The 24,849-nt window shown below is 41.0% G+C and overlaps 2 protein-coding genes across 2 annotated transcripts; one reads left to right on the forward strand and one right to left on the reverse strand.

Annotated features, from left to right (window-relative positions):
- Window positions 1-714: 714 nt before the first annotated feature.
- Window positions 715-7,887, reverse strand: sgpp1a (sphingosine-1-phosphate phosphatase 1a). The gene is made up of 3 exons (XM_084001121.1): window positions 6,788-7,887; window positions 4,006-4,095; window positions 715-2,766 (listed from the first exon to the last, which is right to left on the reverse strand). Exons 1-3 carry the CDS (start codon window positions 7,526-7,528, stop codon window positions 2,215-2,217), a joined length of 1,383 nt encoding a protein of 460 aa, XP_083857247.1. The 5' UTR covers window positions 7,529-7,887; the 3' UTR covers window positions 715-2,214.
- A 2,126-nt stretch (window positions 7,888-10,013) lies between these two features.
- Window positions 10,014-23,637, forward strand: kcnh5a (potassium voltage-gated channel, subfamily H (eag-related), member 5a; the record flags this gene model as incomplete). Its single annotated transcript, XM_084000774.1, has 11 exons — window positions 10,014-10,086; window positions 11,288-11,411; window positions 11,587-11,693; window positions 11,777-11,905; window positions 12,591-12,706; window positions 13,375-13,767; window positions 14,223-14,652; window positions 18,438-18,637; window positions 19,825-20,077; window positions 20,237-20,433; window positions 22,483-23,637. The coding sequence occupies 11 exons, from the start codon at window positions 10,014-10,016 to the stop codon at window positions 23,635-23,637; spliced, it is 3,177 nt and encodes a 1,058-aa protein (XP_083856900.1).
- Between the last annotated feature and the right edge of the window lie 1,212 nt (window positions 23,638-24,849).

The following is a 24,849-nucleotide window of genomic DNA, read 5'->3' on the forward strand; positions in this document are numbered from 1 at the left end:
GTTATATTATACAATTTAAGTTTGTTTAGTCTGTCTATCTGGTGTCTGGTACTATCCCTAATAGGATTAATGGACATGGGTCTTTAAAAGAGATCTATTTGTAGCTATTAGTGATTTAGGGTGCATGGGAGAAAAGCCCACCTTGAAGAGAGGCCTACTTAAAAAAAATAGAGCTGGAATATTGTTTCACAACTACAGTATGTCACAAAAAAATAAATTCTTGTGAACCATGCTTTCGTCAGTACTGCTTGAAATCCTGGAATTAAAGGCAAACTTTTTTTGTGTACTTATTAAAGTAATACTGGTGACGAGGGAGGCTCAGGGACAGTCAGGCATTGTGACAGTGAATTCTTTGGATTTAGATACCAAAAACGGGCCATCAACCAAAGTTCAGTTTATAAAGACAGTACAGACTCCTTATCTAAGCTGCTCAAAGGTTGAGTGTGGTATTTGGGCGTAGGAGGTGAAAACGCAACCTTGCTTGCTAAACTACTGACCTCTTGTATTTTGAGCTATCAAAAAATCAGAGCCGACAGCAAGCATAGAGCTGTCGCAGCGATTCTCTTTATCTGAAATCTGTTTCTTTTTTTTTGTCTGAGAACTGAGATAAAAGTAGAATACGTAATGTTCTACAACTACTGATGCACTGGTTAGACTTCAATTCTGAAAATAACATGCATTCAAAACGTTTTCCTCTCTTTTCTTAGATTATTTTATTTTTTTCAGATACAGTCCTTGCATAACAGAAAAAAGGATGAGTGTTGATGGAAATATTAGATCTATAAATATTCCATGAGTACTGTTGAAATGAGTCTGGGATTCATAATCTGAGATGGACATTAGAGAAAACCATTATCACAACTTAACATCTGGTAAAAACAACAATTACAATGTTTAGACAAGTGCTAGAGTCAGTGTTTTATATACTGTAGTACAAGCACAGCTGAAATGCCTCTCAAATTCCTTGTAATAATATATTTATATTTCTTTTCTCTGGAGCATCATTTCAGGTCAAGATAGTTCAAATGATAAAATAATTTATCAAAAATATTTACTTTTCTTAGTTCTATACTTTTAAATGATTATTTAGGAGAACACCTGGTTGACATTTGTGCCAAAATTAGGACTGCAGCACAAGAAATGTACAAAAAGAAGGCGACAAGATAATGCTGACGATGGTAGAAAAACAGTAATAACACAACAAACCTGCACATTGACAAAAAAAATCTCCCAGATTTATATAGATCACCAACTACCCTGACACCTGTGAGCTTTAAAACTTCGACTATTTTACCGCCTCCAGGTTGTTTTGCATTTAAGCATGGCAACAAATGATACATGAAGTGCCTTCACACTGATTCGTGGTTTAGTTTATTCTTAGCGTATGTAATTCTCCGATAACATATTATGTTTTTTATTTAAATCAAACCATGAAAATGTACAACTTATTCTCCCCAAAAATGAACACAAGCATTGTTACAGTATACCTGGCATGTTTTGTATATATGTATGCAAAGTTCCAGTTAACACTTGAATGTGTGGCCCACAGGAGGATTTTAAAGGATGAACCAGGTCATATTCTATATTTTTGAGCTTGAAAACAAATCTAAACGAAAAAGTCAAAACCAACGCCGTGTTAGTTTGTCTCACGATACTTTTTAACTTCTCCCAGTGCAGATTTAAAGCTTTAAAATAATCACAAATATATACTCTACACTTTTTTTTTTAAAACCCTAAATAATTCCCTAAAACAGCCAGGCTCTGCAATTTGTATCCAGTCACAGCTCATTTGTCAGGGACTAGTTTTAGCCACAGATTAATGCATTTACAACTGCACATGTTGGATTACATCAAAATAAACTAGAGTGATTCTTTTTATTGGAATGAATAAACATGTCACTCAGTGCAGCTGTGTGGCTCACTGATGCATCTTCATAGCATTTGGCACGACAATGGAGCTGTGTTGGATGGATAGGCCATGTCAGGCTTTGGCTACATACACAATACTTGTTAGTATTAAGATACATTCATTGTTAAATTTGGTTCTGGGATTTGTTGACATTAATAGCAAAGAAAAATACAGAATATAACCAGATGAATCCTTAAAGTTTTTTTTAATTCTCTCAAGCATTTACCTGCATGTTATTAAGTGCTGTTTGCCTTCACCGTGTAGATGAACATGTCAGCAGTGCATCGACTGTTTCAACAACACACTCAGGCAAGGTTGAAGATACTGAAGAGGAAGGGGACCACAGAGACGCAACTAAAACCCACGACACTGTAGACAATGTATCGGTATGGCAACTCTACTCTCATGTGCTGCCTCGCTCGTCTTACGTCATCCGAGGGCAGCCCGAACAGTCGACATAAGAACGGAATAGTCACTGCTTTCATAACCATCCTCGTGACGAGGAGGACAGCGACTCCGATGAGGAAGCGCAGCAGGGAGCGGACCACCAGGCCGATGCTGACTGATGGTAAAGTTAGAGGAAGTGCGGACAGCGGCGGATCCAGCAGCAGCCCCAGCTGATAGTTCACGTGGGTAGCCAAAGCGGCTCCCACGCCGGTGCCCAGGGCCTGAGCTGTGTCGCCCCGTGACGTGCTCCAGGAATCCAGGGTGAAAGCTACGAGTCCGAGGCTCACGTGTGACACGATGATCACGAGCGGAGCGTAGCGGCCCATCATGTAGAAGGTGTCGATCTTGTCCAAAAGTGGCTGGAAGAAGGCGAGAATGAGAAGGCTGTACAGGAATCCAGTGATTACCTCCTGGAACAGACACACAGTAACAAGTTATTATAAACTCTGCATGAACTCTTTTCTAATAGCTTTATATTCACGTGTTTGATGCACTTACGGTCATCCATGCAATGTTTATGATTCATTAAGTGCTTTATGACATAATAAAGTTCTAACTAAAATGGCTACTAACACCATCACTCAGTCCGAAGTCTTTGTGCATCATCAGCAAACAACCTGTAGGTGACACCAAATGACACTTTCCACCGGGGCGTTTCACTTACAGTAAGCAGCAGCTTTTTCCTTGAAGGTCATGATGACCTGCTGAAGGTGTTACTACTGAACAACATAAACAATGCCTCCAAACAGCAGTTGCACTACCACAGAATCTAATCTGACTTTATCTGTTGGCTTCAGTGAGTTTATTGGTTCTGATTACCCGCAACTTTCCATCATGACCGTCATTATACCTTTGTGTGTCTGCTCTGTTATCAGCTGCAATAACGGGGTCACACATTCATATTGTCATTTTTATATTTCTAAATGTGTGGAAAAAAAGAGCAAATTAATGAAAAAGCCAACGAGCTTTGGAATTGAGTGTGTTTATCTAGTACTTGTGTTATTAGTTTGTACTTCAAACTTCAAGTTATTGTGTTCGGTAATCATGCAGGTTTTATCCCCTTTTTACAGCACGTAACCAGAAAAGGTGTCATCTTTTCCTCTTAATGTCATACAGTCAGACCTACAAGTGAAGACTGAAAAACTTTTCACAGGAGTTTGTTTTGTGTCTTTACTGAAGCCTATTTTTAACAACTGGTCTGACGACTCCTCTCACACAGAAATCTCAAATATGCACCAATGTGTTCAAAAGATGGATAGGATCGATAAGCCTGGTGCTGGCTGAGGATGTTCTCCATAATATGCAAGACTGGTAACACTTCATAATAAGTACTATTAAGCATTAATGAATACTGAATTCTTTATTTATAACGCATGGATACTCATTATTATAAAGTGTTACCGAAAGACTTTATTATCATCAGTGCAACATCAGGTACTGGAGTCATGCCAGAATTTACAATCATCCAAGATGCGTATCATTTTGTATTATTTAGGACCAATGGTGCCTTAAGTGCATTTTGTTTTCCTAAAGTCTCTTACCGTCTCTTACCATCCTGAACTGGACTGCAAACTATTGATTTAACTCTTATATTAGTGTGGTGGGATTGTTGGTTTGTTTTTTTGACATGATTTATTTAACGTGCTCACCAGGATAGAATGCATCCCCATGTAGACTCTGCTCACACAGACCAGGACGCTCCAGCTGAGAGCCACACTGAAGCCAAACAGGAAGGTGTACTGTGGGAGAGAGCAGAAAGAATTAGGTTTTTGAGAAACTACAGATTTGAGAAATGAATCTGAAGATGATGCTTTGAAAAATACAACCACCACCACCACCAACACACGTTCCTGGAGGAGCCATTTTAGAGGACTATTCACTATTCACATCCTGCTGACCATGAGTGAAGTATAACCCAGATATTCCAGCAGCACTGCCCCTTACAGGGAATTGACACTTAATTTCAATAAATGCAGGCAATGCATGCAGGAAATATAAGGTTTCAAAAAACCACAGTACATAGTCCATTTTGTAGAAAACTCACTGATATCATTCTCAGAAAGTATCCAGGCAAAGGTCACTGCATAGGCACAGTGTCTTTGAATGCCTTTTAGTGAACTCTTTGAGTCGTCCTCCCGCCCCGGTGGCTGTTAATAGTTTGCATCTTATCTCCTCTAACCTTCAGTAACCTCTGCCTTCTGAGTGCCTCGGTGTCTCGGCCTTGAGAGTCACGACGGCGGAGGAAACTTGATGACACTGGGTAAGAGTTCAGGCGGTTCAGACCGTCCAGCTGCATTGCATCCCCCGCATGGCTACGACTGCATACAAACCATTTGTGGTGTTTAGCTCTTCCTTCCTGGCGGTAACAACCCCTGCCCTGTCTGTCTGTTACATCCTTTGTGTCTCTCTCTGCCTGTTTTCATACAGTTGAGTAGTTTATCTCTCTGCTGGTGTTGGAAAATCCAACCGCTGCATGTCATATCAGTAGAAGAAGTTTTGTGGCTTTGAGCTCTGACCTGGGTGATACCACCCTCCACTCTTCTCTCGCTCTTTCTCAGTAACCGTCCCATCACTCTTTCCTCCATCTTATCCAAAGAATATTCATATCCTCCTATATGTGACTGTTTTTTTCTGTTCATTTGCTCTACTGCCAATTAAAAACAATCACTAAAACCTAATTTAATACTTTCCCATCCTCTAAAACTCACAGTTCCTTCTGTGTCTTTTCTCCTGTATTTTTCCTGTCACGTCCTTACAGTCTGCTGAAACAGAAAAATGTTTGTTGTCAACATCTGCAAGCATCAGTTATTACAAAGCCTAAATGTATTTAGCCTCATTTAATTATTCGGACTGGGCTCTTGTGCCTCATAAAGGACCGGGCTACAAGGATTAACAGGGATTTAAGTCTGTGCTTTTTTCAATCCTTTGGCCAAACTCACCCACTGACCCTCATTTTGGCACCGTGTGGTGCCTGCCGATAAATGTCATATGCTCTGTATACCTCCTAAACTCTGATCTTTTCTCAGACCAGCCTCTTGATGTTGATGTTACAAAGCAAGAAAAAGAAGAACACAAAGAAGAAGAAAAAAGAAGAAGGAGAGCACGTGCATCGCATTGTGAATTCAGACGTATCAGACTGTGGCTGGTACCAGTTCTCTGTAATAACACATTTCTACTTCCACATTTTGCAGTTGCCATAACACAATAATAGTCTAGGGAAAGTGGTGGAGGAGGCCTGAAAATGAGCAGTGGACTTCATTGTGCCCCCACCTCCAATTCCCCCCACTCCCTTTCCTCCTACTGATTGTATTCTTTAAACGTGGCTATTGTTAAGTCAGTGTACAGACTAATTTGAAAGGAGAGGGGATGAAATGGATGTGGGCGGCTTTACTGCCTCTTTAGAATAATTTCCTTAGAGGACAATGTTCACTTTAAGCACTGGACTCCAAGGCAAGATTATAATTAGTTTTATTTGATCTCATTTTATTGTTTTTATTGTACAGCTATTATTGTTTTGAATGTCTTTTAATTTATTAATTTGTATTTATATGTAATTGTATGCCTTATGTGAGCTGTTATGTCTATTATTCTGTGCAGCACTTTCATCCACTGTGGATGCTTTTTAAAGTGCTCAACAAATAAAGTTGGATTGGATAGTCTGTTGATTACCTAATGCTTTAATACATTTTTTGTTTTCCCCCCCAAAAACCCCAAAGATATTTCATGTGGAAAAAAGTGAATATTCACACTTAAGGGATGGAACCACCAGATAAAACACCAGTTTTAGCCTCACTACACTGGCTTCCTGTTTAATTTAGGATTGATTTAAAGATTTTATTGTTTGTTTTTAAGATCTTAAATGGCCTAGCCCCACCCTATTTATGTGACCTTTTAAGTTTTCAAGTTGCACCCAGAGAAACAAGATCAGCAAATACGCTTCTCCTGGGGGTCCCTAGAACAAGATGCAAAACTAGAGGTGACAGAGCTTTTGCGGTAGAACAAGCTTCCTAGACACATAAAATCTGCTGAAGATGTTGTGCAATTCAAGTCTTTGCTCAAGACCTACTTTTTCTCGCTGGCCTTCAATGTGGGTTAATATGGGAAACTCAGCTATGTGTAGTATGCGTATGGATCTGGAGTCTGAATGTGTTTGATATTATGTGTCTGATATGACTTGTACAGCACTTTGGTCAACAATGGTTGTTTTTAAACGTGCTATATAAATAAACTTGAACTGAACTGAACTGAACGTATTCCTACAAAATAAAAGTTTACCCCTGGAGGTCTGGGTTAGGTGACCCCTTTGCTCCCTTTGCTTGGAACTTGGTTAGTTGCCATAGCTACTGGTTGGAACTTGGTTAGTTGCCATAGCTACTACTTTTTTAACTGTCGTGCTGCGGGACATTTAATAACACCGCTGTGACCGCTCACCTCCCAGCGCCCGTAGGTCAGCATGAAGAGACAGAAAGGTATGGCCGTGCCCGTCATGGCGTGCGTGGAGGGCATGCTGTACTCGGAGTTGTAGAAGACCTCCACCTTCACCACGGGCGGGGAGGCCGGCCGGGACCAGCGGACCATGTCCTTGGTGGACTGGCCCACGAACAGGTTCCAGGCCCAGACCACGATGAGCCTCCGGCTGACCAGGGGGTCGATGTTCCAGAAGAGGAAGGGGAAGAAGACGATGAAGAACATCTCGTTGCCGAGCTCAGTCCCAAACGTGAACAGGTAGAAGAGGAACTTGTTGTGGATCAGGAACTCCTGACCCACGTCCCCGGTCAGGGAGTTTCTCCGGAGCGGTTTGGCTCTGACGGTGTCCGAGTCGGCTTCCTCATCATCCGCTCCCGCTCCCGCCGCCGCCGCCGCTGATGGGGATGATGATGGTGATGATGAACCGTCGGGCCTAACGGTAGCATCACCCTGCATCCCGTTAACCTGCGGAGCCGCCGCGGCATCCACAGCCGCTCCGTTCCCGAGTCCGACATCCGAGCCCGGGACCCTCCTCCTCAGCCCGGGACAGTCCGGGTCCGGCTGTCCGCTCTCCGGCTTGGTGGTGGAGGATTTGTCCGGAAACGTCCCCCTGACGCCGCACAGCTGCTGAAACCTCGCGACATGGCAGGGCTGCTGGAGGTAATTGCACATCTGCACAAACGACTTCACAAAGTCGTTGGCCATGACTTCACACAGCGAGGTTTTTTTTGTTTTGTTTTTTGTTTTTTTTAGTTCACAACACACGACTCTGCTGCTGCTGTCTGCGTAAAGATGGAGTTCATGTTCGTCGACTGAGCTCTAAGGAGAAGAAGTGCAGCTCGGCGGCCGACGCATTTACTCCGTCAACTAAACAACACAACACAGCGGAGGAGCAGCTACTTACACCTGAACTCTACCCGGCAACCGCACGCTCAAAACACCGACTTTGTACACCGACGTAGAAGTTCTGGACGACAGCATCCAAAGTCCGTTAGAGTTAACCATTACTTGACGGAAACACAGATCCGCTCCTCCGCAGACTGACGCTCAGCCCTGCGCCCTGTTCACGCTCCTGCTGCCGCTGCTGCTTCTTCTGCTGCTGCCGTTTCCTGTCGGTGCATCCACGGTGGAGAGCCGCAGGTGTCGCCCCCTGCTAAACATGCGGTGAACTACACACGGTGGATACATATTGAATGAATGATTTTCTGAATGATCTCTGTCCATAATAGGATTTTTTAAAGCAAAAAAAAATAAAAAATAAAAAAAGTCAGCATTTATCTCGGTTTGGGTGAAGAGTGCAAAATCATTAACTTTTATAAAAGGACATGGTTAATTTACCTCTTTATTTTTGGCATTCCCATATTATCTCAAAGGAATTTTCAATCGAAAGCAACTGGACTTGGTTATTTGTCTAGGAAGACGTTTCACCTCTCATCCAAGAGGCTTCATCAGTTCATGTACGCATCTGACCAGGCTGGGACTGGTCCAACTATCTGGTGTGGAGGCCCAGGTATTTAACCTCTTGTGGGAGCGTTCACAAGGCTGGTGATGTCACTGGTTCCCTTTTTTGTGCTTTTTTTGTGCTCCTATGAGAGGTGAAACGTCTTCCTAGACAAATAACCAAGTCCAGTTGCTTTCGATTGAAAATTCCTTTGAGATACTATGACCTGGACAAATGAGAATACAGGCCCATTCCCATATTAGTAACAGTAGTAAATGGTATTCCTTCCAGCACATTGATTCTGTGGCATCCTCCCCTTGCTTTACCTCTTGCCACTATCAAACTAACTAGCAACCAGCTACACATTGTAAGGTAACGTTGCAATACAATGAAGTCCACTTAGTACTTCAGTACTTGCTTAGCCTACTTCCTGTGTGTCCTTTCTTTTCTTTTTCTTTTACTCTAAACACAAACAAACAACAATATTGTTTCCTGTGTCGACAATAAAAAATAAATAGAATAAATAACAAGTACATAAACAAAATGTGAGAACCCTAGTGTTGGTCACACCCCTCTTCTTCCCTGTACCTGGTGAATACCATGTGTTTGTGTCACTGTTTGAACTTGCTCATGGTTGGACAATTGCCAGAATATTGACGCCTCAAACTATAAATCTACGCACAAGCCATAAAACATAGCCTACAAATCATTTCCCATCAAAATGAAGTGAATATAAACTGTATTGTGGGACTATTTAGGCACTACAAGTACAATGAATATAAATGTTTTTTATGAATGATGACAACGTAAATCATATTCATATTTGTTGTGACCACACTGACTTTTAAAAAGCACCGAATTCCCATCGACTTCTACACTTGCACTCAGTTTTTCCTGTGCCTGACAATTAGGTTTTTCAATACATCACAGAGAGCAGTTTCCCTCTGGATTTATAAGTGTCTCTGTCCCCTGGATCACTACATGATTTTGAGGACTCCTTGTTCTTCTTTCTCTGAGGATATATGTTCATATGTGCGTTATATAAAAAATGCATAAAATGGAAATAAACAATTTCATTGCCTATGCCTCAACATTGTGTTTAAGCACCATCAGTTCCAGTTAAATTTCTTCTCTCTCTACATATTGGTGCAGTAGCTAAGAGGACCTGTGGTATTTGAATTATAGCCTAGAAATTCCATATTTTCTAATATATTACAAATGTTCTTGAACTATAGTTTCCAAAACATTTTGCCACTTAGTATCAGATTATTATCTGCATGATTATTGTTACATGACACATGCATAATAATACATCTCTATATTGAAATAAATACATATTTCATATAAAAATTCAACACAAATTTCACAGATGAGGAGTCAGAAACAAAAAAAAATCTGAATAACACCGGAAGCAAGTCGTCTTACCTTCAAAAATAATAGTACCACACTACCCTCCTCCTCTTACTCCTCATAATCATATGATCCTAATCCTAACCGTAACTACATCTGTGACTGTTCTGATGATGATCATTATTACTGAGACTGATGTCTTTTCCAAATAACAGATGAATAAGGCATCTCTATCGACAATACGCTGCTTTTATTTTGGAAACTCTGGCCCGGACATTCACGTTAAGTATAGTTAACTCGACGGTGTCGATCCACGCTGCTCTCGGGCTCACAGCTGAGGGGCAGTCAACGTGAGGACGACCACCGAGCAGCAGCGAGTTTCAGTCCTGAACCCTCATAATGCATGGGGGCAAGAGAGGACTGGTGGCCCCGCAAAACACTTTTCTGGAAAATATCGTCCGGCGCTCCAGCGGTGAGTTTTCATCTGCAATAGAAACAGTAATGACTGGATGTTGTTCTGACATGTCACTGGGATGCTAAAGTAAACCTATAATGTCATTTATATGCCAATTAATGGGGAAAAGCTTCATCTAACTCATCTTTATAATTTGCATTTTTAAAGCTATACCCAACAATGAATAATATGCACTGAAAAAAGAAAATGCCATGTGCAAAATCCCAGGATTAAAAAAAATGAAATTAGAAGGATAAGGATATTAATTTATTAGTTTACATATTTGCATATTTTTTTAATCCCTGAAATGATTTTGTTTGTTTGGTAATTTGAGTACAACTGAAGAGGAATTTCACTTCATGAAAAACCTTTTTATCTTTCATTTAGGGCTTGTAGGCTGTAATTTAATTTGTGTTTTTGACTCAGTTGCACTCTGCTGCATTGTACTGTATCACTGCAGGTGCCCATGACCTGCTGAGTGGTGTATTGTGTTGCTGTAATGTTTTCAAGAACTATAACCTATTTATCTGTGCAAAACCGACAGTCTAAAACACACGTTAGAGTGAATGAGTGTGAGACTGTTTTTTTTTAGTATAAATGAAGATGCATGTTGGTGTGATGAAAGATCCTGCAACATGGAGGTAAAGTCTGTAAAGTTATTGTCTACAATATTGTGTAGTCAGCAGATTTTCTCTGTGGTGATGATGACCTAAGCTCTATTTTCGAAGATGAATCTGCAGGTGCTTTAGCTGCTTTTCTGGTGACTATGTATTTTTACTTGGAGACAATGTCCTCACTCTTTTCTCTGGAGGCTTCAAACTGCTGTGAAGCTGGAGAACTTTGCTGCTCTGCGTTAATATTTAATTAACATTAAGGGTGGAACATAAACATTTTATCTACAACTGTTTCTACCCACTGACTTGTCTTATTACTACTGTTGTTTTAAATATTCATGCTATTTGCCCCTTGTTTACATAGGGTTATTTAAATGTCATTGGAGAGTTTTCTGTATAGAGATTTAAATAATTGCACTAAATATTTCAGGTAGAGATTCACATTAGTTTCCTCACAAAGTTGTTCAGCAACTTTAAATAAAAAACATCAAAATGTGAGATTTTAACAATTATTTTCTTATTGGGATTTCCTGCAGGTGTGTTATTATTAACCTGCAATTTTATTTTTCAGGCTTTTCAATGCTATTTTTCTGTTTTTGTTGCAGAAACCAGTTTCCTGCTGGGAAATGCACAGATCGTGGAGTGGCCCGTCGTTTACAGCAACGATGGATTCTGCAAGCTGTCTGGTTACCACAGAGCTGAGGTCATGCACAGGAGCAGCACGTGCAAGTAAGATGGGCCTTTGTAATATCACGACAGGAATGTGAAGCTCCAGTGGATGGTTAATTCACAACAACTGTAGCATCTATTTAAAGAACACATTAAAATGAATAATATCTGTCTTTGATTATCTGCCTTTGTTTCTCCTTTTTGATTCCTGCTTTGTTTTGCTCTTATTTTGTAGTTTCATGTACGGGGAACTGACTGATAAGAAGACTATAGACAAAATCAGACAAACCTTTGACAACTATGAGTCCAATTTCTATGAGGTGCTGCTCTATTCAAAGAATAGTGAGTATCACTGCTGAGTCACTTGTAGTCAGTGAAAGCATTAGGTGCATAAAATGAACGATTTTTCTTCTCTTTTCCCGCAGGAACACCGATATGGCTTTACATGCAGGTTGCTCCAATCAGAAATGAAAATGACCAAGTGGTGCTTTTTCTCTGTACATTCAGAGACATTACACTTTTCAAACAGCCAATTGAAGACGAGGCGACAAAAGGTGAGAGTTAATTTTCTATTCACTGTTTAACTACACTTGCATTTGTCTCAATAAGTCCACCCGTTGGTCTCATAGCTCAAATATACTTGATATGACCATTTGGGAGGCAGCGCAGCCAAAATATTAAGCACATGACTTAAGAGACGTTTTTGTTTCCCTGATATGTAACGTACAACTGTCCAGGTGCTGTGTGTGCGGGTCAGTGAACACTGGTCTCTGTGGGTCTCCGCAGTGCCATGTGCCTGGGGATTCAATGCGCAACTAAGTCTCTCACATACATCAAGCAGAAACAAAGGACACTCAGACCACATGGGGATGGTGACTGTATGAAAATACTGCTTGTATACAGAGGAAATGAAGAGATGTCAGTCCACTTTAACACAAGTGTTTTCCAGCGAATGGAAAACTGCTGACTGGCTTCACAGTGAAAATACACCAAGGAGCTTATATGTCCTACTGTATCACTCTTTATATAGAGACACAATATGCCCAAGAAATGCAGTTTAAACTGTGGATTTAAACTCTGCAGGGGTGATGCCTTCAGGTACAATTTTATGTGCTGTAAAAATGACTTAATGATATAATTTCTTCCACATAAGTAGCAAACTTAAGATTTTAGAGGTCTTGGATATCATGTCGCGCAGCATAATAAAGAAAAAGTATCTGTGTTTTTGTCTTGGAGAAGGATGGACAAAGTTTGCCAGACTGACGCGGGCACTGACCAACAACCGCAACCTGCAGCAGCAGTTAGCGCCACTTAGCAAGACTGAGGTCACCCACAAGCCGTCCAGACTGGCTGAGGTACGTACGGTCTGAATGAGGTTGTTGAATTTTCAAATGTAAAAGAAAATAACTCAAGTTCAATCAGGAAAGTCACTTAGAAATATAAGATCTGGAAAAATAGGCCATAGGTTTTGAATTTAAAGGGGCAAATATGCTCAGAATTTCAGTCAGATTTCAAGGTAAAAGTGCTTGAGAAGTTTAACAGCATACAGTCAAATGGATTCTTCTTGGAGTCATGGCTTTTCTATCAATGTTCAACAACCATGCAGAGAAAACAACTTTTTTGAATGAGGAAAAAACACAAAATTTCTAAATTAATTTAGCCAAAGTGGACCTGCAAAGCAGTAACAAGGCAGGCTGTGCTTTGAGGGTTAATGATCTTCATATTTAGAGAACTATGCAGGTACAGGCGCTTTTCTGCTGCAGATATAATACTTAATGGCCATTTGTACCTCATACAACTCTACTTCAAAAAAGCTGAACTATCATTTTAAGGTGCCCAACGGCATAGTTCCTCTTTAAACATCTATAGGCCAGACCACACAGATTGAAAACAGAAATGTTAACTATCTTCTCAAGGCATCTGGGAAATCTAGAAAACACAAACTGTGATTTATTTCTAAAGAAGATACAAACCTTTATATGCTTCTTTGCTGATGATGCTGAATCTTCTGTCTGAATGACAGGCTCTGCAGCTGGGATCAGACATTCTCCCTCAGTACAAACAAGAGGCCCCCAAGACGCCTCCTCACATCATTCTCCATTACTGCACCTTCAAGACCACTTGGGACTGGGTCATCCTCATCCTCACCTTCTACACTGCCATCATGGTTCCCTATAACGTCTCCTTTAAGACCAAGCAAAACAACTTGGCCTGGCTGGTGCTGGACAGCGTGGTAGACATCATCTTCCTGGTTGACATCGTGCTGAACTTCCACACAACCTTTGTAGGTCCCGCTGGAGAGGTCATTTCAGACGCAAAGCTGATACGAATGAATTACCTGAAGACGTGGTTTGTCATCGATCTTCTGTCCTGTCTGCCGTATGATGTCATCAATGCCTTTGAACATGTAGATGAGGTGAGTGATATTTATGATTTTCAGATTTATTCTTTGTTGTGGGATTTGAATGGGATTCATTTATTACTGCTCAATTGTCTCTTTGAAGGACGTCATCACATCCACAGTTCCGACAACTCATCTACGGGAGCCAAATTTCCACAGGAATGCAACGAAGACTCTTGAAGACTCTTTACTTCCAGTAAGGAAATAAGTTTTTTCACAAAGTTTGTCATTTGGAAAATAGACTAATTTCCTTTTTTTCTGGGAACAAATGAGTTGATTGAAACCACTTGAGTCTGTTTGCTCAATAAGCCAGCACCTGCACTCACTAGTTGACTTGTTAAAATCTAATTTCTTTATTCTTCATGTATTCAAAACATGTCAAAACAGACACATTACTTTAGGTCCATTCTCTAGTCTGAATCTACAGAGGAAAACCTCGTGAACAGTCACTGAAATGTGTTTTTCTGTAGGGTCTCAGCAGCCTCTTCAGTTCCCTGAAGGTGATCCGCCTGCTGCGTCTGGGCCGAGTAGCTCGTAAGCTGGACCACTACCTGGAGTATGGTGCAGCCGTTCTGGTCCTACTGGTCTGTGTGTTCGGCCTGGTGGCCCACTGGCTGGCCTGCATCTGGTACAGCATCGGGGACTACGAGGTCATCGATGAGACCACCAACACCATAAAGACGGACAGCTGGCTCTACCAGCTGGCTTTGAGTATAGGAACTCCATACCGCTACAACACCACCGGCACGGGCCAGTGGGAAGGTGGTCCCAACAAGGACACGCTGTACATCTCCTCGCTTTACTTCACCATGACGAGTCTCACCACCATCGGGTTTGGAAACATCGCTCCGACCACAGATGGCGAGAAGATTTTCTCAGTGGCCATGATGATGGTGGGCTGTAAGTACTCAATCCCCACATTCACTATTTATTCCACACTTTAATGAAATTTAAGTATTTTCTAAATATGTAATAAGCTCATTGCTTTTATATTGTTTCGGTTGATTTGTTTTATTATTATTATTACAAAAGTTTAATCTTTTTTTTTATATCGCATAAGAGAAAACAGCAAACCTACTATTGGATATTACATAACAGTGTACTGCTCACATTACTGCTGCTGGGACCAGTCGTGGTGTTTAATGGAGCAGTAGATGGATATGCCATTATAAAAACTGCAGCAAACTCACACAGGCATCGAAGAGATACAATTTGTATCTACAAACGTGCACTTTCCACGTTCACATTTAAACAGCCTCCAGTTAACACAAGGCACCCAGCCTCTCCTGTTTCCCTCTAAACCACTGACAATAACACAAACTGTAAATTCATCATCAATTGCCAGTGGACAATGGGAATTCAAGTCAACAGCTTAAATCAAAGTGACCACAGTGTTTCTCCTTCAGTGAACAGACTGGAATCAAACCCCAACCTTGACAGTCCAAATAAATCAGAGTATAGAGGACAAAAGAACAGCAGCTTCACTCTTGCCTCTGATGCATACAGTATGAAGCCCAGACTGTATGTGATGAAACATGGATTCATAACATAAAAAATGAAAATATTAGATCGCAGTTTTGACTGTGCTGACAGATACCACACCTTTCCAGTTGGACTCTGGTATTTTAACGATTATTAGCATTAAGCCAGTGGCATGTTGTAAGTTAAATTCTATACCAACTCCCAAGTAAAGAGAAAACAAATCATTACTATTATGAGTAATTTGGCTTTGAAATAATTAGCTTAACTTGTGGCTGACAGGCTACCACAATGTGATGGTGTAAACATGCCTGGTAATCTGCGAGTAAAGTGGGATAAACGTTCAGTTATATGCAAATGGAACAAATGAGTAACATGTCCTTCATTAGTACAATATGCCTGATCAGCAGCTACATAGCAGTAGCCACCCTTCAGCTCAGTCTCCCCATCACTCCACACCAAACGAAGCGTACAATCCTTTGATGCTGTTTTCATCTCACTCATCCATTCATAACACGGCAGAAGAACCTCGCAGGAGCCGAAACAATCTGGATGCCTTTTACTTGCATGCAAACAAGATAATGTGCTCGCGCAGCCCTGCTGGCGATCCAACAGCTGCACTCGAGCAACATATGGTAGAGAGGCTGTGAGGATCATCACAGACGATAAGTGAAATTCAACAGTAATGATATCAGTGAAGTTTCTGTTTTAGATCATGAATATTGGACATGGATATAAATTGATAAATTTACTTTATTTATTTATCGGAGATAGTGCAAATTAATGTTTTCATATCGACTCAGCAAGATTAAACCGGCATTATATTTGTAATAAATCAAGAAAAGAACAGTTAATTCTGTCATTTAATTTTGATTGCTGACAGAGTCTTGTATAAATAAATACAATCCAGAAATAGTCCTGTACATTCAACAGTATGTAGTATTAGGTAATTCACAGGCTCCCTTGACTCTCGCTCATGTAATTCACATTTCGCTGCAGTCTCAGTGCTCGAAGAACTAGGGAGAGCTCAGGACTCGGCTTTGTCGATAACAAAAAGTGACATGTTCGGCGCCCAGCCTGCTCTGTGTGTGTCTGTCTGAAGGTTGGTCATCACTGGCCTTTATTAAAACAGCAGTGTCTATGTGTAAATTCACTACTGCTAAAATTATTATTAACTGCTTTTCTGCTTCAAATTATTTGTTTGAACTCAGGCATCAAATATTTTTTGCATTTTCTTTATATTGTATTATCACTGATGCTCCATGCAGAAATACTGGAGATAATTTTTTTTTTAATGTAACAAACATTTTATGTTATTTGGCTTGTTTATCTAATTGTAAATCTATATAAATTTATATTTATGGTATTGAAGTTTTTGTGTGAAATGAACTTAGTGCTGATGTGTTACATACCTTGGCATGTTGCGTGACACAGTATAAACATTTAGTCTTACAATATCATGGTAATTTCAGGAGTGATGAACATGAGATTCATTAATATCAGCTTCATTCATAAAAATAACTGAGTGAGGTTATGATAAATGAAACAGTGAGTTAAATCATCCTGATATAATTGAGTGTGAACGTCTTCACAAAAATAGAAGTGTCTATTTTTAGGTGTCACCACTCGCTGCAGTTACAGTAAGAGCTTCACCTTCAGTGTCGGGGCCTCCACTGTCAGCCTCTTCTTACAGTTCCTCTGTCACTGCTCGCCTTCGTGTGCTGACCTTTGGCCCACTCCTTTAAAACAGCATGGAAAGTGATGCAATAAAAACAGTGAGGGGAACACAATCTGACAGCCACGCTTAAAGGTTCGTACTTCCCAAAAGTAAACACCCATTACTCTGGTGGCGCCTCGATCACGAAGATCACTCAGTCACACTGCAGTGTCGTGTACAATTACGGCCGATAAATCTCCTGCCACGGATACAGTCATTATGTGAGAGGAGAGAGGAGGAGAGGAGATGCAGAGTTCGCCCGCAGGCTCCAGTGTAGTAAATGGACAATGAGCCATCACGTTAGATATGTATCCTAACCTCTGTGATCCTGCTGTGACGACTGGAGACGACTCTTTTCCTCTTGAGTGGATAAAACCTCAGGATAAGAGATACTGACTGACTCTTTGAGGTCACTGCAGCGCGGCAGAGCAGTGCTCCCACTGAGGAAATGTGCGTTATGAATTATATTATTAAGACCACCCATTGTGTATATGTGGCTGTGTACACGTTAACCTAAATGAGAGCTGTATTGTCAGCTGTAGTATACATTATTATAATGAAGTGCAGTGAAGGAAGTTATTCAACATAATCGCAGCGTTTGCATTAAAACATGAAGCACTTATAGCTTAATGAAAACATTACTACCGTATTTATTTTATGGTAGTTTTATTCATTTTTCTGTCTCATTAAATGCATTTTTTTTTACTACCATTAATATACTGATCATTATACAGTATACAGTTTCATCTGAATCCTAGGTGCACATTGATGTATGAAAATATTATCTATTTATTTGCATATTTTAAAAGGATTATACGCTTTTATTACAGGTCTTTAAGAGGCCCCATTAACACTTTGCAATAAATATTACAAACCATCAATTATTTTGTATCTTAAAACTACTTTTTATGATTTTTTTTTGATTTTTTTTGATTAATAATGATGATTGTTAAGGTAATTTTATTGTAATAATGGGATAATCTATACATGAATTATGGATTGTGTCAAATTATAGCATTTGAATGATTTATATGTCTGCAGGATTATTAAGGGGTTAAAAGACCATTTAAAACACACAATAAAATCAAAAACCTTAGGGGTTTCCAAGAAAGATTAAAATTTATAATTTTCATGGTTCATCAAATTCATCCCATGTTTGGGGTGAATTCAAATGATAGATTTATGTCTCTGAGGGTATAAGTTATGTGCAATGCTATTTTGTATATTTAAAGACTTTAAGGCAGAACAGGAGATTGTGAGCATGTGTTCTGCGACTTAAATAGTGGGTGAGGAACCACAGACTGTATATAAAAAGCTGAGGACACTGAACCATGAACTCAAGTTTGATCTGAAATCCTAATGATCACAAGTGATTTCCTAAATTAAATCCCTCTGCATGTAGCTGATAAATCTGCCCTGTTCATCAATGTGAAACTGCATTACCGCTGCAGTATCTGACGCTATACTTTATTCTCTCTTTTTGCTTCAGCTCTGCTTTACGCCACCATCTTCGGAAACGTCACCACCATCTTCCAGCAGATGTACACCAACACCAACCGCTACCATGAGATGCTCAACAACGTGCGCGACTTCCTCAAACTTTACCAGGTTCCCAAAGGCCTGAGTGAGAGAGTCATGGACTTCATCGTCTCTGCTTGGGCCATGTCCAAGGGCATTGACACAGATAAGGTATCATATGTAGTAGTCATGATTACCAGCGATAGTACGAACATTCATTTTATTAAACATCCAGGTATAATTAGTATATTAAATAACTTTAAAATAATAATAATCCACAGTGTAGTGTACCCTAATCTATATAGTGCCATTATTTTGTAAGGTGAACTTGTATGTGGGTCATTGTAGTTTATTCCTATAGGGTTATCACAACTGATACCGATCTATAGTGGCCTATAGTGAACACGTTTCATTAGTGAACAGCATGTATGGACTGGGTGAAAGGTGAACACTGTGATGTACACTTCAAAGGTCAACAGAAGATTTAGTGCACTCGCTGACACATTCTGAAACTGGATCTTTTGCACTTCTAGACAGTCAACGTCACATAGTTCATAATCACAGACTCTTAGTAAGTCGTATTTGTGCTATGCTGCAGGCTGAAGCAATAACTGACTGATAGCTGAGAGAGGTAATAATCAATAACTTTAATACTTAATTTTAAAAAGGGAAAAATACGCTTTCATCCATCCAAGACACCCTGAAGAAGAAAAGGCCTGGAGATAGGTGTCAAATGATTTTATACCACCCTCAACTTATATTTATCAAAGGCCTTTATTTTCAATACTACGGCACTGATAGGAGCTGATATTTATCTTACCTAACTTTGCCTAAAGTTTCCTGAAGTGGACAAATTTATACATAAAAGAGATGTCACTGGTTTTTATCTTATCAATGTATTCTCTCATTTGCCAAGAACGAATTTGATATTGTTTGATATCAGGCTTCAGATCTGTATTAGACTTATTACACTTCTATCAGAGGAGGCCTGTGATAGTCTCTCATTATCAGACTGCAGCTCTACGATCCCTGTGGACACATTTTGGTTAATTACAGTAGCCTCAGAGAACTTTGTGTGAGCATAGATGAACTCTAGTGGGATTAATTTGATGTGTCAAAGAGGTCAACTGGTCAGTCCCAGTGCCCGCTGGGTTATGATATATATATGTTATGATAACTCTTGGCTTGGCTCTAACAGGTGATAAAATATGTAACATTATTCAACTCTTATATAACCGAAATCTGAAAACATAAATCTGATAAAACTTTATTGACACAGATATTTTATGTTTGTGTAGTCGTTTTATATGATGTTGAAACACCTCCGTATGATAACGTCTGTGATATCTCACCTTCAGGTTCTCCAGATTTGTCCCAAAGACATGCGAGCGGACATCTGCGTCCACCTGAACAGACAGGTGTTCAACGACCACCCTGCGTTTCGCCTGGCCAGCGACGGCTGTCTGCGCTCGCTCGCTGTGGAGTTTCAGACCACGCACTGTGCGCCTGGAGACCTTATCTTCCATATCGGCGAGAGTGTCGACACCCTCTGCTTTGTAGTCTCTGGGTCACTGGAAGTCATCCAGGATGATGAGGTCATCGCAATACTAGGTAATGCAACACAATATTATGACACAGATCAGGACAAGTTTTATCTGAACGTGATAAAACCAGACAGTCAGTCTCATGCCAGAGTGTGTAACTGTTACCTGACACGTGAGCTGTTTGTTTGTAGTCAGCGCTTTTCCCTCGTGACGATGTCCCATCCAGGTAAAGGTGACGTGTTTGGAGATGCGTTCTGGAAAGAGACCACGCTGGCCCGCGCTTGTGCAAATGTCCGAGCCCTGACGTACTGCGACCTGCACGTCATCCGGAGGGAGGCTCTGATGAGGGTGCTGGAGTTTTACACAGCGTTCGCCAGCTCGTTCTCCCGCAACCTCATACTCACCTGCAATCTACGAAAACGGGTAAAAAAAAAAAGACAGAAACACTTACATTTCTTAGGTTGTCATATGCAACATTATATGTCTGCTGCTTGAAAAATTGATGGATTGATTTCCCACTGGTTCCGTTGAAAACAAATGCACATAGCCGAGAGGAGGGTTAGCAACACTTGCATAGTTTCCCTTTAAAACTGTCAAACCAAACAATGCAGTTAAATATTGTTATAGTGTATGATCGGCCATTACAAACTAAAGAAAGAGATACCAAATATGTCAAGCCGAATGCTGAATTACATCATATTGGTTCAGGTAGAGACAGCATGAAGACAGATATGAAGGTACCTCTTAGCAGTGAGTGACAGCAGTTGTGGCTTCAGTCCAAAACAAGAAACAACAGTAACAATCTTGATTTGAGCCACATACTCCTGATCTCAGAGCAAAACACCTTGTTGGTATTGTGCTCTCTCTCACTCTGGTTCTTCCACCACCCACCAGTTCTGCTCTCTGGAAATAGTTACTGTAACCAAAAAGCCAAAGGAGAAAACACACAAGCACTGTCCTCTTCTTCCTGTTTTGGTTACACAGTGACAGACTCCACTTGTGCCACAAATCAAAGCTACATCAGTCTTTCGTGTTTGGTGTCAGACAGAGTCGCGTAGTGAAAGCAAGTAAGCAACCAATCTGAACATAGATAGTCACATTCATATATTGAGATGAAGTGGAGCAATCTCAAACATCATGAAAAATAGTCCAAACTAAGAAACTGATTAATATTTGATAGATCTTTTCCAGGCTATACATTTTAATCCCATTAAAGCATGATGATGTATTGCTTTCCAGTCTCAGAAGCTGTTATATATATATATCTCTGTAATATCATCCTATGGGAAACACATTATATAAATTCTTAATGGATAGAGGGGTAATGGGTACATGTGATTTATTGTGCTTTTTGTTCAGGGGCAACTTATGAAATATTTCTGAAGTTCAGTGGATGTGGATACTGAAAAGTCTCATTAATGAAGGAAGTGAACGGATGCATCATCTCAGCTTGTCAAAGCAAAACACAGATAATACAGTGAGAGTGTGTGTACAGAGACACGCAGGGTTATACAACAGGTCTCTGTGTCATTATGATTTATATTATCAAGAGTAACTACTGTATGAACTTTAAATTTACATCACTGACTTCTCTAGTTTGTTGGCGCTCCGGTCTAAAAGGCCTTATGTAAGCATTTACAGTGAACACACACATCCTCTGTGATGAGGCTCTAAATCTAAACAATTTCAAAATAAACCGTGGCAACTTGTTCAAAAATGTATGGCTCTTACTTAAAATGTATTAAATGATAAGAAAAGCATCTATTATTTATCTGAGCAGCTTCAGAAACTGCTCATGCCTGCAGAGGTTCAAGGTTTAACCCCCGCCATACTTAGTTCACTTTCGTGTTTGTGAATGTGCATTAAACCTGCACATGAACACAGACTGGAGGTGTTCATGTGGAATCAGTCAGCCAATCATTACACATCTTATTTTATCAGCATTATCAACATTTTAAACCTTTCCCTTCCCAAGGGGAATGAATCATTGATATAACTATTAAACAGAAGACTCTGGCCTTTTGTAGTTCTTAGAAAAGATGTCCCTGTTGGTTTCATAGGCTAAAACAACTAGGAGCTGCCTGCAGACATCACAGGTTGTTGTGGTGAAAGATATAATTGCGATTACTTCAACAACAGAGGTTGAAAATGTTTGCAAACACAGCGAGATGCTGAGTTGTTACAACTTTTCTTGTCTTCAGAGACAGAGCTTGGCTGGGCGTGGATATCGCTCCAGTATTGCATTATTGCTCCATTAACTGTTTCCCCAGTGCACCGCTGCTTTCAGGTCATTAATATTTCAACAAACACAGCGGGTCTAGAAGGTTATAGTTGCTTTAAAGCTACATTATATATGTACGTTCTGTTGAATCCAAGTAGAGCACGATGGGCAGAAAAAAAAGAGCTACACTGCTGTAAATTCAAAGTATAACCCACATCACAGTTCTCATGCACCGACTCTCCATCTTGCAGATAATCTTCAGAAAGATCTCTGATGTGAAGAAGGAGCAGGAGCGTCAGAGAAGTGAGGTGACTCTCTCCATTCCTGAAGACCACCCGGTGCGAAAGCTCTTCCAGAGGTTCAGGCAGCAAAGAGACGCTCCAACACCGGGGGAGGCTCACGCCTATGTTGGTCCAAACTGTGTGCAGGTGGAGCCACAGCGCCACCATCACCACCACCACCACCAACACCACCACTCTGACTCAAACTCCTACACCCAGAGTCAGACTGTGTCGTCTCTGCAGCCCGACTACGGCTCCACGGTGCAGAACAACGCGCCCTGTGCAGGAGGAGGTGGCAACATGGCTGCACCTGCACAAGTGTTTGTCCTCAATGAAAAGTCAGAGCAGAGCTCCACACAAGAGGCGGGAGCGTCTATACCGCTGCCTTGTGGAGAGACTCAGAGGGCGAACGCCCCTGCCAGACCCGGTGGTGCAGGTGGACTGGCAGCTCCAGGCGGTGCCAGAGGCGCCAGAGGCTGGGCAAAGTTTAGAAACGCCACCTCTGCCGCACCAGCACCTCCTGCTCCCGAGGAGCAAGGGAAGCAGACACCGAAAGGGGAAGAGTGGACCAAAGGATCTCAGTCCTCGGGGCAGCTGGCAGCCATCAGCATCTCTGAGGAAGCTGGAGAAACTCAGGCCACAGAAGGCAGCAACAGCGCAGAAGCGGACGAAGAAACAAGCGCCTTGCACAAAACGGACTCCTGCGACAGTGGCATCACAAAGAGCGACCTGCGAATCGACCGAGCAGGAGATTCGAGGAGCTCCTTCGAGCGAAGCCCGATGGAAAAGAGCCCGATGGAGAGAAACCCATTCGAGCACAGCCTCGGCGGTGGCGTCGACAGCGAGGTCTCCCTCAAACACTCCTTCGTGCAGCCGGCGTCCGAACCGGCGCTCCTTCAGGCCACGCTGCACGAGGCCAAGCTGGAGCTGAAGGGAGACATTCAGTTCCTGAGCGGTCGGATGTCGGTCCTCGAGTCTCAGGTGGGAGAGATCCTCAGGTTGCTGTCGATGAAGAGGAGACTCTCGCTGCCGCCGTCCGCCTCTCCAAAGGCCAGAATCAGAAGTCAAGACTCGGTCGCCGCCTCCAGGCCGGTCACTCCTAAAACAGACGAGGGGCCTTTTTGACTTCACTGATTAAAACCCCCCACAGACTGATCTCAGCTATCGTCACCGTGCATGTCCTGCTGCTGGACTCTGGCCTGCCAAAGAAACTTCTTGCATTAGACACTTGACTGCATGTGGAAATCCTCTTCCATGTTACCTTAGCACTACAGAAACCCAGGGATTTTTCTAACAGACTTTGACTTATGAGGCACTTTTTATGCTCCTGTGTACGCTACGTTTCCAAGAGCCGAGAGGAAACACGAACAACTCATGAAAACTAAGAAATTAGTATGTTTTTATAAGAACATGATACTCTCATGAAGGCTTTTGTCAAAACATCTCAGCCTGACTGGACCATCACTGGAAAGATGGAGGTTTTTTTTGTTTTTGTGGAAAATTTTAATTTTCATGGTCTTTTATTCTGAAAGTTCACCTGCTGTAACTTTCATAACTAAACACCCTGGATGTTCAGTTGATCTTATTGAGGACTGTCTTTCTATGACTCAGTTGTCAGGTAATTGAACATGTGCCTTACAATACAAAGCCTCATTCAGTGTCGCTGGGATGAAACAAACTGTATGAAATGACAGGATAGTCGGTGTATTTACTTTATAACCATGCATGTGAAACAGGAATGCTGTGATGACAGTTGATTAATTTAAAGGTTTATATTGTTAATTCTCCTTATTTGGAGATTTGTTTTCCTTAAACATGAAAGCAGTGGAACTTATTGTCCTTTACTTCATGTAACTTTGCCTCTTGCTCAGGTATGTTTGTTCTGATATTGAATTGCATTGTCTTTATTTCGATGTTAGTTACTTTGTATTTGCCTGCCTGTATGATTAAATTGTGATGCAAATAATGTTTGTAGAAAATTTTAAATTAGTCACTACACACCTTGCTATGCAAATCTAAATGAACCTATTTGTCTATTCTGTGTTGATAAAAAAAATTGTAAGAAAGTTGCAAAGTTTTAGTTTATGATGTTTTTGTTTTTTTTGGTCTGTCAGGATGTAAGCATGTGACTGTTTAATGATTTTATCTTGGGTACGTAAATGACCTTGCATGCACTCGAGGAACCTGTCAACGGTGAAGTGAATAATGAAACTGATGCCTGATCACAATCTGTTGTTTAGTCTCATCTGTTATGAAAAACTGTTGATACAGCAACATGAAAACTGTTTGTTTCTGTCGATACGGGTGAGTCAAAGGCTCTGAGGTTGAAGTTATCCC

This window comes from Trachurus trachurus, assembly GCF_905171665.1.
Source record: "Trachurus trachurus genome assembly, chromosome: 24".
Classification (NCBI taxonomy): Eukaryota; Metazoa; Chordata; class Actinopteri; order Carangiformes; family Carangidae; genus Trachurus; species Trachurus trachurus.

Bases quoted from the DNA above. Each gene is read 5' to 3' on its own strand.
- sgpp1a (XM_084001121.1), bottom strand. From the start codon at position 7,528: ATGGCCAACGACTTTGTGAAGTCGTTTGTGCAGATGTGCAATTACCTC. The intron at 4,096-6,787 runs GTGAGCGGTCAC...TCTCTCCCACAG, and splicing joins TGACCTACGGGCGCTGGGAG to TACACCTTCCTGTTTGGCTT. The intron at 2,767-4,005 runs GTGAGCACGTTA...TGTCTGTTCCAG, and splicing joins TGGGGATGCATTCTATCCTG to GAGGTAATCACTGGATTCCT.